We start from the raw sequence: 13,732 nt of genomic DNA, 5'->3' as shown, positions 1-13,732 counted from the left end.
AGGGATGAAGGTGTGGGAAATAGCTGCAGAAAAGGTCGACACATGTGGGATGGTCAGGTCGGCTTTGATAAATAGGAAATAGCGAACTGAGCAAGTGATTTCAAAGGCTCATGTTCCTGGTGGTTCTGGTGAGATATCGATAGGTTGAAGCAAAAGGATTCAAAGGTCACAGTGTTGATGATCGGACCCGAAGATAAAGGTGCAATTGAAAGACCAAGTAATTTCAAACAGCCTCCAAAAAGGAAAGAAGAAGAAGAAAAAAAGGAAGAGGGTCGAGAATTTGAAATGGAGTGAAAGAAGTGAATATGGTTGCTTTCCAATGAAGTGAATGATGTATATGGAAACGGCCAAGCCAGTTCCATATAAGGATGCAGACGAACTAAACCAGGATGGAAGTAGGGAACCACTCAAAGTGAAGGAGCCACTCAGAGTGAATTAATAAAAAGGGAAAACTAAAATAAAAAAGAATTTCGAGAATTTAGGGGGAAAAATAATCCATAAAAAAAAATAACTAATAATAATACCAAAAAAAGTGCCCTTAAAGGAACGTTCACGGGCCGGGAAATAAAATGGCAAAAAAAATAATAATTAAAAATAAAATAATAAATCATTGACCCAAGGGCCAGGGAAAAAGAAGGGAAGGGAAGGGGAAAAAACGACTATGAAGTCAAGGCATCATGTCCATTTTTGATTTTAATTATGATTTTACAGAAAGAGTCAAGACCAGTAAGAAGGGAGAGCCAGGGTAGATTTGACCCATCCGGAGAAAGCAGTCATTACGGGACAGAGTTTGACCCGGACGCAGGTCCAGGTTGATCCTCTCCTCGTTTGGAGTCGGGTTTGGGTCATCTAGCCCTGGAGATGGTCTAGAAAAAATTAGATAGAAAATTCCTGCATTCAATGTTCTATTCCCAGCTTGGAAAGTACTACTTACTCTATACAGTATTCTGCATCAAATCATTACTGTTATACCCTATACTTCATATAATCATATAATCAGTGTTAATTAGATTGATATTTTATAGTTCATTACTGTGTACATAAGTGAAATCTTTTTTATTTTCTTACTATTTCTATTTGCTATTTCCATTTCTAAGCTCCGATCTAATAATTAACCTTGGTCATGAAAGAGCTCGGAAAACTAGTTGATGTCAGAGGCCGGGTCACAGGTGGATGCAAGCCTAGAAAGGATAGGTCGCAGAGTAATGTTTACGGAGGTCTCTCATAGGGCGGAGCAGGGCGGAGGGTGTAAGCGGCAAAGTTGGAAGTGGGAAGGGTGTAGAAAAAAAAAAGAATTAAAAAAAAAGAAAAATATGGGTCAAGGTCACCGAAAATACCAGAAACCGTATACAAGAATTCAAAATCCAATAAAGAATCCATTATTATTTGGAACAGGTTCAGCACGGAGGACAGATCCAAGACCTGCTGGAGGAAAAGTGTTCTGTAGGACCCATATCAGATCCAATAATCTGGCCTGGTTTAGCGTCGTTGCAACCGTCGGCCCAATGCCTGGTCTTATAAAAAAGAATTGAAAATAGAAAAAAAAAACATTTGAATAAAAGAACCTACGGAAGTATAGTGTATAGTAATGTCAACTTTTGAAAACGATGATTACACGGTTTATTGCCCAGGTGCACAAAAAGTCTACAAATTCTAAGTGTATAATGCCGACTGGCCAGGTGGGAAACCAGATAAAATTACATTGGTATACATGGGTATTATGGGTGTGGTGCGCAAGCATGTACGCCTCCGGTCCTGCGCAGGGTTAAAGGGGGGGGCAACAACAGACATCAGGTCGTGGCTGATCACTAGTCGGAGTCGTCACCTGGTGGAAAGGAATGGGAGGGAAACAAAGCACCCAACAAAAAATAGTACAAAAAAGCAAAAAATGGGAAAATAAAAAAATTAATTAGAAAAAAAAAGAAAAGGCTGGTGACAGAGCAAAAAATAATAATTAAAATAATTAATTTAAATGAACACTACTCCATACAACAGGATAATCGGACCAAGAAGAGATGATCAATTTCCGGATTGAGGTTAGCCGGAACCCCGACGTTACGGTAATAATGAAGGATGTCTAACCCTTTAAAGCCCTTTAATACTCTTTCACGCCTTGGAAGGGATGGAATCGGGTCACTCGGAGGCGCTTCTGGTTTTGATCGGCGTAAGAATGGTGTATGTAAGGATCCAAGGGCATGCTGATGTAATGGGTACTTTGGCTTTCCACTTTTTTTTCTTCTCCTTCTCTCCCCCACTCTGCAACACAGACACACCCCCAGTAAGAAGTGCTGGGGACATTACGGATGCCAAAAAGCCCTCTCCAAAAAAAACTTACCTAAGGAACAACTTTCGGGAAAAGTCAAGAAAGTGGACACCATGAACATCGCATTAACCAATCACTAATCCAAGATACAGGCAACAGTAACTGGCCCGGATCCTGTCCTTTTGACGGAATTCCAGGATGCGAGGATCCACCCTTTCAAGTCTCACTATAATCCGAGCCACCCGCCTAACTGGGGTGGCTGAATTCCCGTGCGAGGGGAGGTACGACGGCCGAATCATGATCCCATGGGAAGTTGGCCCTCAACTGAATGCTGCAATCATGACACCGTTACCCTACAGGTGACTAATCGCGTACTCCCCGAGGCTGTTAGCCGCTCATTCTCCTCTCCTATTCGTTCATTCCTTTCATCATTTGGGTCCTTTTTTTGGATCTTTTTTGATGGATTTAATTTCATTTCAATTTTCTTCGCCTCCCGACCCTATTTTTCCGGTCTGTTTCCTCCGACGCGTTGGATCGTCACTCGCCAAAATCTCTTGAAAAGACGATCTGGTATGAGACTATCAGTCTGACCGGGGCCCTCGGTCCCCGTAAAACCTGGTCCAAAAGATTAGACCTGGATTCTCGGATATGTTTATTTTCTTCGGTTTTTTTACGTTTTTCCTTTTTTTTCCTTTTCCGATTATTTGATTATGGAGAGACTAAATCCTTTTAGCCTCCTCATTTCAACTCAGGGGGGATTTGATAGACCCAAAGTCCTTAACTCCGTAGTGAGTCTTGACCACCAGTCTAATGCGGTCTCATTCGATCATGCACGTTGAAGGTGTTCACAGGCGCCCTTGTAAAACCGGAAACGAACCTTTGTCCGCATATTAGCCCCCTCCTTTTATTTTATTTTATTATTTTAGAAATTATTTTGGGATTTGATGGAGTCGTTTGACTCGAAACCCTGTCTCGACCCAGCCTCACACTTTGATTTAGATCAGGAAAAAAAAAGTACTGTTCACCCAGATCATAACCCGATCGGGAAGTGTAATTGGTTTCTCCTATCTATTTTTTACATCGACGCGTTGGGTGCACGCGCCTTCGGTGATGGACCATCCCAGTACCATGTCACGAACCACTCTGGTCCGCCTACGAGATGCATCCAAAGGCGGCAACCGGCAACGACGGGCACACGACTATGGAGTACACACTTCGCCTAGGTCATCGACTAATTTACTTAATTTACTTAGAGGGGGCGAAGAAAAAAATAATAATAATACAATACAACGCGAAAGCGAGATGAAATCTCGGTTATCACGCCACTGGTTCACACCTGGGCTTCAAGTGAAACTTCAACTGGAGCCCGACGATCCAAGGCCGTGGGGGATCTTGGCGAGTGTACATCACGTTTTCGTTGATATGAAAGCTGATGAGAAGAGTCCATTGATCCATTGAATGGATACGCACTACGAAAAAAAAGCCCGATGCGCAACGAATCCCCGTTCGTCTTTTTTTCCCTCTCTCTCCACTTTTTATCCCCCCTCTGGCTCTTCTCTTTGGTCCGTGTTTCTGAGCCACCGCCACGGGTGTGGGTTTTTGCTCTCTCGTTTCGGTGTTTCCAGAACCCCAGATGGAGATTGGACATTGGAGGTGAAGTTTGAGGTGGAGAGAGATGAGTGAACAGGCCATGTCATGATTGCTTCCAGCCGATCTGGATGATCTTTGTCCGACATGGGTTATTCCATAAATTTAATCTTGAAAGTTGCCCAGGCTTGTCACAGTCATACCAGCCCGACTTTTCTTTTTGTCCTTTGGTTCCCGAGCCTTATTGTCTCTGGAGTCTAAATCCTCATATCTATTCCCGGTTTTACTTCATATCTGTCTTACAAAATAAAATTACATTAGCATTTGGGGGTTAGCAAACGTGGACTTTGGTGGGGATCATACAAATCGACATCGAAAATGGATCCCTTTAACCCACGTTGCCACCAGAGCCCGGTTACGGTTACGGAGCTTTTTAAGAGGATTAAGAGGAGTCAGAAAAGGAAAAGGTCATAATTCTGCCCCTCCTTTGGGCTTCCCCCCCTAAGAGAGACTAAGAGAGACAAAGAGAGGCATATTGTGCTCCACATAGAAACGCCGCGTCGCAATGGAATTAATCTACCTTCAAGTGTGAGTACAACCTGCAAGTCCTTGCAGTCACAAGGACACATCATGAATCAATATCCCTGGAGTACGGAGTACTCGTACTCATAATATCCGTAAGTACTTCAAAGGACGTTTGTAAGAAATAAAATTATAATTTTAATTATAATCATAATTCAAAATTCACACATAAGTATAGTCATAATTATAGACTAGAATTATACATCAATTGATACACGTTTCATTTTCTCACACAATGTTGTTGTAATAGCAACTTGAATCCAGGATTCCACCGATGATCATGTCTTTTCCCCGGCCACAGCCGGGTTCTACACTCGACTATTGGCGCATGCAGGCTGACCGCGACCGCCACGGTCGTGATACTCGGGGGGTCCGTCATCGGGAGTTGGACTACGGGTGAACTCGCCTATCATGGAAGTCATCCGAGCTCCAACGTTTCTAGTCTTTAGTCTTTGGTCTTGGGTCTTGGGTCTTGGGTCTTGGGATGAGAGGGGCTCTGTCTCTCTTTTTTTTCTTTTGTATTCCGTACCTGAGCAATAATCCGCATAACTTGCGTACCAGGATTCACTGTGATTGGTGATGAAAGTGATTACGGGGAAAGTCTCTAAAGTTCAAATTTCTGGTACCGAATGGAGCATTTGAGTACATCCTGCCCAAAGGTCTACTGGGTGTACTCCATACTGGATACACCACCTAAACTTCCAAGGTTGAACTAGTTCCTTACGGTGTACGAAGTATGGAGTACACAAAGTCAGATATCAATTGTGATGATCCAGCTGAAGTTTGATCGGCATTCATACGGAGTATTCAGTACACTTCTCCTGAATCGGTTAACTCCATTTGACACTATTGCTTTTTCCTTTTCACTTTCATTTTCATTTTGATCCGTAACCTTGCACTCTCGTCATTACACAGGCGGGGCTTGACCAATTCCCGTGCATCAGTGCTCTTCGGAAAGCCATTGAAAGTACGCTTCCTCCTTTTTGGGGGGTTAAGGAAAATAGGCAACCTATCTTATGCGTCCATTGATGTAGCCGTTTCCGTGGGGTTTTCGAGCCACCCAATTCGATGCAAGATTTCAAAGTACCGCTCAACCTTGTCATCTCTCCTTCCTCACCAGTCTCCTTGCATCTTCCCTCGTCCTTGCGGCTGGGGTCTGAATGACTGAATATTGTGCTGATATTGGATCAACCCCTCCTAAAAAAAAAAACTAACTTGACTTCATATTTGAATCATTGATCATTTACAGGTCGCTTGCTTTTCTTGTTTTGTGGCCCCGGCATTAACCTTCTCATCACACCTCCTTTTTTTCCTGTAATGTAATCAACGAGACTTCGGTTTGATGCACCCCAAACTTCCATAACCCGCGCTATATGAAGTAGCCCAGCTGGTTTCTTCACGTGGGTATTTTTCTATCTATCTGTGCATTGACTAAAGTGTCATCCCACTCCGGTCATGATCTCGCTACGCAGTAGTGCGTTCACACCGTGGAAACTAGTAATCTAGATCGCCCTGATCAGCCCCCTTCAAACATTTGAATGCTCCATTTAACTCGGTAAGAAAAAATTTCAATTTGATTACTAGTATCCGGATCTTCAACCCCGTGAGAGATGAGCAGGGGGGTGAGGTGTGTGTCAACTGACATGAAACCCTCAGCAACAAGGAAGATCTCAAAGCAATAATCAGATATAGTATTCTGGAGTACAGCGCGTACAAAGAGATCGTTTGATCTAATTCGAGACCCAAATTTTGAACATTGGAAGGATTGGGTGTGTGCTCAGAGTCTTATGAATACACTATCATTTGTCTGACCTATAGTAATGGCTTGATCCTGTAAACCCGCCCATCACTCTATGAGACACAAGCCCCGACTGAGTACATACACCTAAGCTGCAGGCGGTTCGAGACAAAGGTCTTTTCCCTCATCTCACAGGGTGCAGAAAGGCAACAAAGATACACACATCATCAAATCACCTGCCTTTTGCAGTAGGAAATCCAGACCAGCTGGTGCAGGGGCCAAAGCTGATCGAGACATTCTGAAAATAAAATAAATTGCCCCTCAAATTGTGTCCATGGTATCCGTTCACCGCGCTCCGTGATCCATTGTGGGAATTGCATTTGATATTAGTCTTTCTTGGGGCCCATTGTGAAGGCGCCCCAAGCACCCGCATCCACCAAGTCTGACACCGTCATAGTCCCTAGTAAGATGGTGAGGAGTTGTAAAAGTAGAACAAAAAAAGGAGAGAAGATGAAACCTGAATGGTTAACTTGAATTATTGTGATTTTTTTATTTAATTTTGTTATTTTTTCATATTTTTCATATTATTATTTTATGCAATAACTCCATAGAAAATAGTTACTCTGCCAACTCGGTACTCTTCCTTCGAAATTCCTTGATATTACCGTATACAAATGTGGGGGAAAACGGACATTACGTAGCCGGGTGTCTCAGCTTCAACAGATTAGACACCACTTATCAGTTTCTCGGTCTAGAGCTTCGTCTATCAAGTATTGCAGCGTGGCGGTCCTGAATGGGGACGATCATCGGGGCGCAATGCAATCCCGGTATCCGAGATAGAAAGGACAAAAAAAAGAATAAAATAAAATTAAATAGGTAAAACAAAAGCAAAAAAAAAGAATAAAAAAATCAATTTGGTAATGAAAAATTTCGGGTAAATTTTCTCCATATTCTAATTATTCTGCCTGCAACCAAGCTCCTCTTCTAATGGTGGAGTCGTCAACGCGTAACGGAGGAGTACAGGTTTGGTCTAAACCACACGCGCGCTCGGTCTACATCCATCATCATTCTACCCGCTCTCCCTGTACACCTTCAAGCGAAATAGAGAGTTCTCACTCTACTCCATACTGGGGGGCTTTCGTCAATGCGAAGCATGGATCACATTCCCGTCTACATCCGGTATCCCGCCACTTGGTGATTTCCCTTGTACTCTCTCCCCCATGGAGTCATATTCCTCTTCAAGGATGGGACCCTCATTACTACCGAAGCCGATCGGTTCCGCCTATGGGAAAGTATCCTGGTTATTCTTGTTGGCCCGTATTCTCGACGAGGCCGCGGGAGGTGTTGCAATGCCAGGTACAGTCCCGAGGCGGACTGCTGGCCTCGTTTTGAACTGATCGCCGGGGCGAAACTGGGTTTCCTCGAAAGAGCTTGGGCTTGAGTTTTTTTTTGTGTCTGTGATTATCATTTCAAGGATCTTTTACTTTATGTGGAGTAGAAATCATGCTCCACTGAGATATGAACTGCCAGTGATTGAATCAGATGGAAGCGCTTGGGAATCACCCGGGTTGGTATCAAGGTTGAGAGAAGTGCTTCAAGGTTTTCTCCTTGGAGGACTATGCAACAACACTTGGCTAGAACATCGTGTTGTCGGACTAATGGACCAAAGTACCCACGTACCATTGACACATAAACCTGGTCCTATATTCAGAGTGCCCGGGTTATTGAGTCATGACCAAGCAAGTGGCGTATGCAAGAGGATACCGCGGATGATGCCTAGCATATGTCACCAGTGCTTTTCGATCTTGCAGATCGTATTCATCCCCACTGACAAAGGCAAACTAATACGTCCGCATTTCGATTTTTTTCATTTCAGAGCTCATTTCAAATGTCCCATGGAAAAGCCCCCGAAAAAGCAAAACGCTTAGAGGGGTAGATACCAGAAAGAGCTGAATGCGTCTTGTGTCAAGCTCGGATTTGAGTTTCAGCAGAGCTCATCCTCCACTTCTCGACTTCCGCACAATTGTCATCACCACTGCCTCTACACTGCCATCACTCTGAATCCTTGACTTTCCGAGAAGTCATTGTCATTACTTGGCCCCTTGCCCCTTTAACTTCTAGTGAGATGAGGGGTTAGCTGACGACGACTTGTCGGATCGAAATCCCAACTGACATTCAACGTTCCATGGCAGCTAAGCTGCAGGCGTAACCGCTATCAAAGATAATTAGATGATTTGACTCACTTCCAATACTCCGGCAAGCGCGCTTTAATCAACATGCACACATACTAAATCGGCTCACAGTCCCCCTGTTCCCCGGGCACCTCGACCTCGAACTAACCCTGGTATTTCGATCGCCGGTCTAGGCAACTTCTCCATACACATCCTAGTACTTACAGCCTATATTCGGAGCAAGCCCCGTTTTAGGTCCTCCTACTTACCCTTTTCCATCTAGCTCTGGAATCCCTGCTGTGCGCATTTTTCCACTATCCATATTTTCCAGGTCTGATTCTAGACCGTGGAACGTCCTGGGCGCTTGCACGGGCGACCAAATATTACTGGGTAGAACTTTTGAGGCTGAGAAGCTCCTACCCGAGAACAGTATTCCTTCAATACGATAGCTCGTCGGATACAAGAATTGTTTCTGGGATGTTATGCAATATCATCTCACATTCTTGGTTTTCTCAAGTCGGTCCGCTGCTTTATTATCCCGCATACAACGATTTTCGCATATGTGGTCCAAAGCGGGATTTGGCGTGCAGAGAATCCTTGAAAGTAATGAGGAGGTCATGTTACAAATTGCTATGCGATTAAACCTGTTTGTGCGGAGCTAAGGTATGATCATGATGATCAGGCCACTCGCTTCACTTGACAATCAACCTTCTATTGAAATTACGCTGCTGGTGATGCGAAGCTTGCAACTGATCACACAGGTTGGAACAACTCTGGGACTAATTATATCCTAGAAAAAGCCTTGGGGCTATGTCCAGAGTACTCCAATGTGCCCAGTTATCCCAACTTGAATTTACCGTAGAACATAAAGCAAGACAACAATTTGAACGCACCACCATCGAGCACACTATGTAGTATTCAGTACAACAAAACTTGGATATCTAATTCAATTTTCTAAATATACACCAGTTTCTCGAGAATAGACCCAATAAGCAAAACCACATCCAACTTGAGCTTGAACTCAGCCCCGAATCAAAAAGAAAAAAAACACAAGATATCTCGTCCAAAAGTAACACAAACAAACGCAACGACAAGCCCGCATAATCTCATATACAAAGTACCCTGAACAGCAATCCAACCGCCCGTCCAACACGTAATCGGAATGACCGACGTGCCCCGGGGCAGAATCCTTCTACTTTCTCGACCAAACAGGACCATTTTTATTTGCTGCTACGATCAGTGGTCAGGCCAACAACCAGTCAGCGTTGTGCAGTTGTTCTGAGTCCAGTCAGCCGGTATGGGTAGCCCCCAGCCCCAGCCTTGCTTCTATGTGCAGAAGTGGACACTGGTAGTGGCATCTAGACATGCCAGTGGGAGGGGGGTCAGGACGGTGGATTTGAAATCGAGCTGAGGATATGCATGTCGGGGGATTATGATATATCATGCCGTATGTATGGACTTTGTTGTACTCGAGTTGATTCAAGTGTTGGTGTTGCCCACATACGTAACTGGTGCCAGTGGGGATATATACTTCTGTTAAGTACAACTTCAGGTGCATGGGATAAATGAAATATCGACTATGACTGCACTTCAAGTTTAGATGAATGTGGATGAAGTTGAGACGAATATTGAATTTCATTTGTTGTGGATTCGACCAATGTATTTGACTGTTTTTGTCTTGCAGGTTGGGATTTAAATATTGTATGGAAACTTCAATGTTGAATATTTTTTTCACTGGACTTGAATAGATGCCAGTGGATACATGCTATCGAGTGCATGCCAGGTGCGTCGGTAGATGAAACATTTGGGATGCACATGTGCATGTCGACAAGGCAGATTTCGTGCACCTGTGAGTGATACCATCAGTACTGAACACCAGCGAGTCATAGGAAGTAAGGATTTCAACTTGAAGTTAGCACCTCGCCTCCAGGTTCACGTTCAAAATGCAGTTGATACAGGTGTCAAGATACCTTAGCTACTACCTTCCCTTGTCGGATTTTACTGTTTGAACATTGAAGCAAGGCGATCTCCATGCTGTCTACCACGGAATATCTTGGCATAATCCATGGTCGAGAACGCAGAACAGAACAGCCAAGGACAGATAATGACATATGATCATATATGCTCATAATCCAAAGTCCTCGGGCGTAGCAATAATACAATGCAATCAGATGAAATACTCGAACTTCCAAGCCTGCGGTTACTAGATAGATCATCTCGAGATGTGAGCTCTTAGCGATGTGTCACAGATGCATACCCGAGTACATGTGAAGCGAGAACTCAACAGCTCACAATATACAATCCTGGTCACTGACACTACATGACTCGTGCATCAGGTGGCAAAATGGAAAGAAGGCTGCCAGTGCCATCTTTGTAACCAAGGAATATTTTTTGTGCATCATACCTAAGCAAAAACAGTTGCCCAGATTGATCAACACTCCAGGGCTGTCAAGAATTTTATTCAAATGGATGTTGTTCTTGGAGACGCAAAATTCAAAAGGGTCTCTAGAGTTTTATGACCATCTCCGCGGCGTATCATATCTAGATTTTTGAATGTTATTCTATTCTGCATTGTCGTCAAAATACTACGTACTACATCTATAGGTATGCAACTTGGAGGAGTTTGCAGATCTTTCAATAGTACATCATTCAGATAAACAAGTGCTCATACTAATCCATTCTGTTGATTAAAGCAACTATAACACGAATTGAATATTCAACAAAGCAATGAAGCTGATTAAAACATTGAACGTACCAACTTGAAGCATTCTAAACAGAAATTTCAAACATTCTAGTAAACTTTCAAGGTTGTAACTTGAACTCTGAATAAATCCTGCACACGTGGAAAAGATTTATACCTGGCGTTGAATCTCTCTATAATCGAGTTAGTAGTGAGACATGGAACCGTACTCACAATTAACCTTGACGTTGAATTTCAATATTTGCAGGCTCGTACTCGATAGCACGACCCTCGGCAGAATCACGGGAGATACCTAGATTATTGGATTGGGCTAGTTCAAATGTTCAGCTCACAACTGGGAAGAAAGAGGATTCACTTACGGTCTCCACTATATTCGATTCCATTGATCTTCATATGACGTTCATGATATTGGGCGTTGAAAGCCGCATACCCCACAGTTCCAGGGCGGCTCAGCTCCCCAGGACCGTAGTTAGGGTTAAAAGTCTGGAAAAGCTCGAATAGCCCATCGGCAGGAACATTTAGAACGCCCTCTTGGATCAGACGATAGGTAAATTGGGACCTAGACGATATTAGTAACCACAGCCAGATGAATGATACTAGACAGAAAAAAAGAGAACTCACGTAAAATCCTTACAACCCTTCGCGTCCGAGTTTTGAGTATTAAACCCACAAGGGACCATGTGGTGTTTATCAAGAACTGAAAGGAAATCTTCAACGGTAGCCCCTGCAGCGACGGAGATCTCAAAGTTCTTGACTGATCGGGGAGATGGGTTAGTATTCCAGTGTGGCTTAACGTTCAAAAGACCTCGAACAGTTTTAAATTCAAATTCTCCATAGAACTCTAGATCAATATAAACCTGCTTTGCACCGGGGAAAACCTCAGAGTCATTTGGAATATCGTTTTCGAAAATGAGTCTAGCCGTACAATGGTTGAGTCGAGGCTTGTTTGGGATAAGAGGACCGTTAAAGTCTAGATCCAGAATTTGAATAAAGTATTTAGAAACAACCGTGGCTCGAACATTACCGGGAATGTCCTCAATATTTAAGTACTCAATTTGAGATGGGCCACTGCGCCAGTTAGACATCTTGAATGTTGGGAATTCGGCGATTACCTCTGTAGATGTTTTTTTTTGGTGGTAAGGATCTTGATTTGCCTTCAACTGCTCGGTGGTGGAAATACTTGATAACTTGATACTTGAAGATGAGTGATACTCTTGGGAGTGCTGGATAAGCTTCTGATGTTTGTGTGTGTTTCTGAAATCCTCATCTTGGGAAATGTGAAGGGTATTTAAACTATCTGGTTTGTCTCTCAAAGAGACGTATAACCTCTGTTAAATCCTCAAAATAGCCAATGAAGATTGTATAATTAGGCTCATGAACAAGGGCATTAATGAAGATGCAAAGCAGCATTGTCAGATAAAGACAAAAGGGCTATATGAAGTTTCAAGTTGCTCTGAGCCTCGGAAACGTACCCCAGAATACTACTCACGTCTTTGTTCGCTATTTATGTGACCAATGCCTCATTGTCTTCGAGTCTGGATCGAAGGATTAGGATTGTCTGTAAATGGAACAGTTACTATATCAATGTGTACTATGTTTATACATAATGGAATTATCTTTTCTTAGATCCGCTGATATCCATGGATATTAAAATTAGGCATCATTTTTAGACATACAATGGAAGACACTATTTCAAGTTTTATTCACCATTGAAATCCATCTGTGACAGCATACATACTACCTAAATTAGAATTCTATATTGAGCAGTGGAATCAATTGGAGGATGCCTGAAGTATTTTCTCCGGTGGGCACATATACTACTACATACTAGTACTAGTAATTCCTTGCATCAGCAGCCATTGATAGTATGTCACGGTTCCAGCACTTGAGACGTGCATACGTCCATATACTATTTGACAATTGATCATTGTACCCCTATCTACAATTGTCAAGACTTAAAATTTGAAGCTCCTCTCAATTGATGGATCCTGAATTGGGCATTATGTTATATGAATTTCGAGGGTTTTTACACTGATCATGCTTCAACTCTCTGTAGCACTGTTGTCGAGGCACCAGTTGACTATACTATCGCAACATACAGTGGTTCATGGGAATCATGGCAAAGGGTTTAGCCCGGGAACATTTAGCCCCTCATCTCAAATGTTCTACTAAAATCAACAGCCCCATTGCTGCCCCACCTGCAAATGTATGCTATCACGTATGTGCCGCCTTCAGCCTCGAGGATTGTGACCTGAAATTTAGCACAACGAGCCATTGAAGGACTCCTGACCCTCGCCGACATCATACAATCCATTCAGACTGATTTAGGGTAGGGAAAAACTCGACAGTACAGTGTGGATTTCTTCCCCAGATTATGCGGCTAGGGCAGTGATAGTCTCCATATCAACGCGAGATGAAAGCCACAAAAAAAGCATGTGAAAGTTGGACTCCATTGCGGGTGTTCTCGGAGGTCGGAGGAGCTTGCAAGACGAAAAACAATCGTAACTTCAATTGAGTAGATGAATTCTAAATGGGATATCTGTTAGAAGTGTATAAAAGAGCAAAAGAAGGACCTGAGTAGAAAAGATGATAGCTATGAAGCTATGGAGTACCGCTAGAATTTCCTAATTTGGGGAATGCATATGTGTTAAGTGGCAGTTAATTTCTCCTCACTGGGGATAAGTTCCCCT

General features: G+C 43.1%; 1 protein-coding gene across 1 annotated transcript; it reads right to left on the bottom strand.

Moving 5' to 3' along the window:
* Nucleotides 1-11,257: 11,257 nt before the first annotated feature.
* On the bottom strand, nt 11,258-12,127 carry N7483_003488 (uncharacterized protein; the record flags this gene model as incomplete). The annotated part of the gene is made up of 3 exons (XM_057086925.1): nt 11,258-11,334; nt 11,402-11,601; nt 11,664-12,127. 3 exons carry the CDS (start codon nt 12,125-12,127, stop codon nt 11,258-11,260), a joined length of 741 nt encoding a protein of 246 aa, XP_056946754.1.
* Nucleotides 12,128-13,732: the final 1,605 nt, after the last annotated feature.

The sequence above is a fragment of the Penicillium malachiteum genome, assembly GCF_028827825.1.
Source record: "Penicillium malachiteum strain IBT 17515 chromosome Unknown utg000002l:1.0-8849297.0:1.0-8852440.0, whole genome shotgun sequence".
Taxonomy (NCBI): Eukaryota; Fungi; Ascomycota; class Eurotiomycetes; order Eurotiales; family Aspergillaceae; genus Penicillium; species Penicillium malachiteum.
The sequence above is the reverse complement of the archived record's forward strand: the minus strand, read 5'-3'. Positions and strand labels throughout refer to the sequence as shown.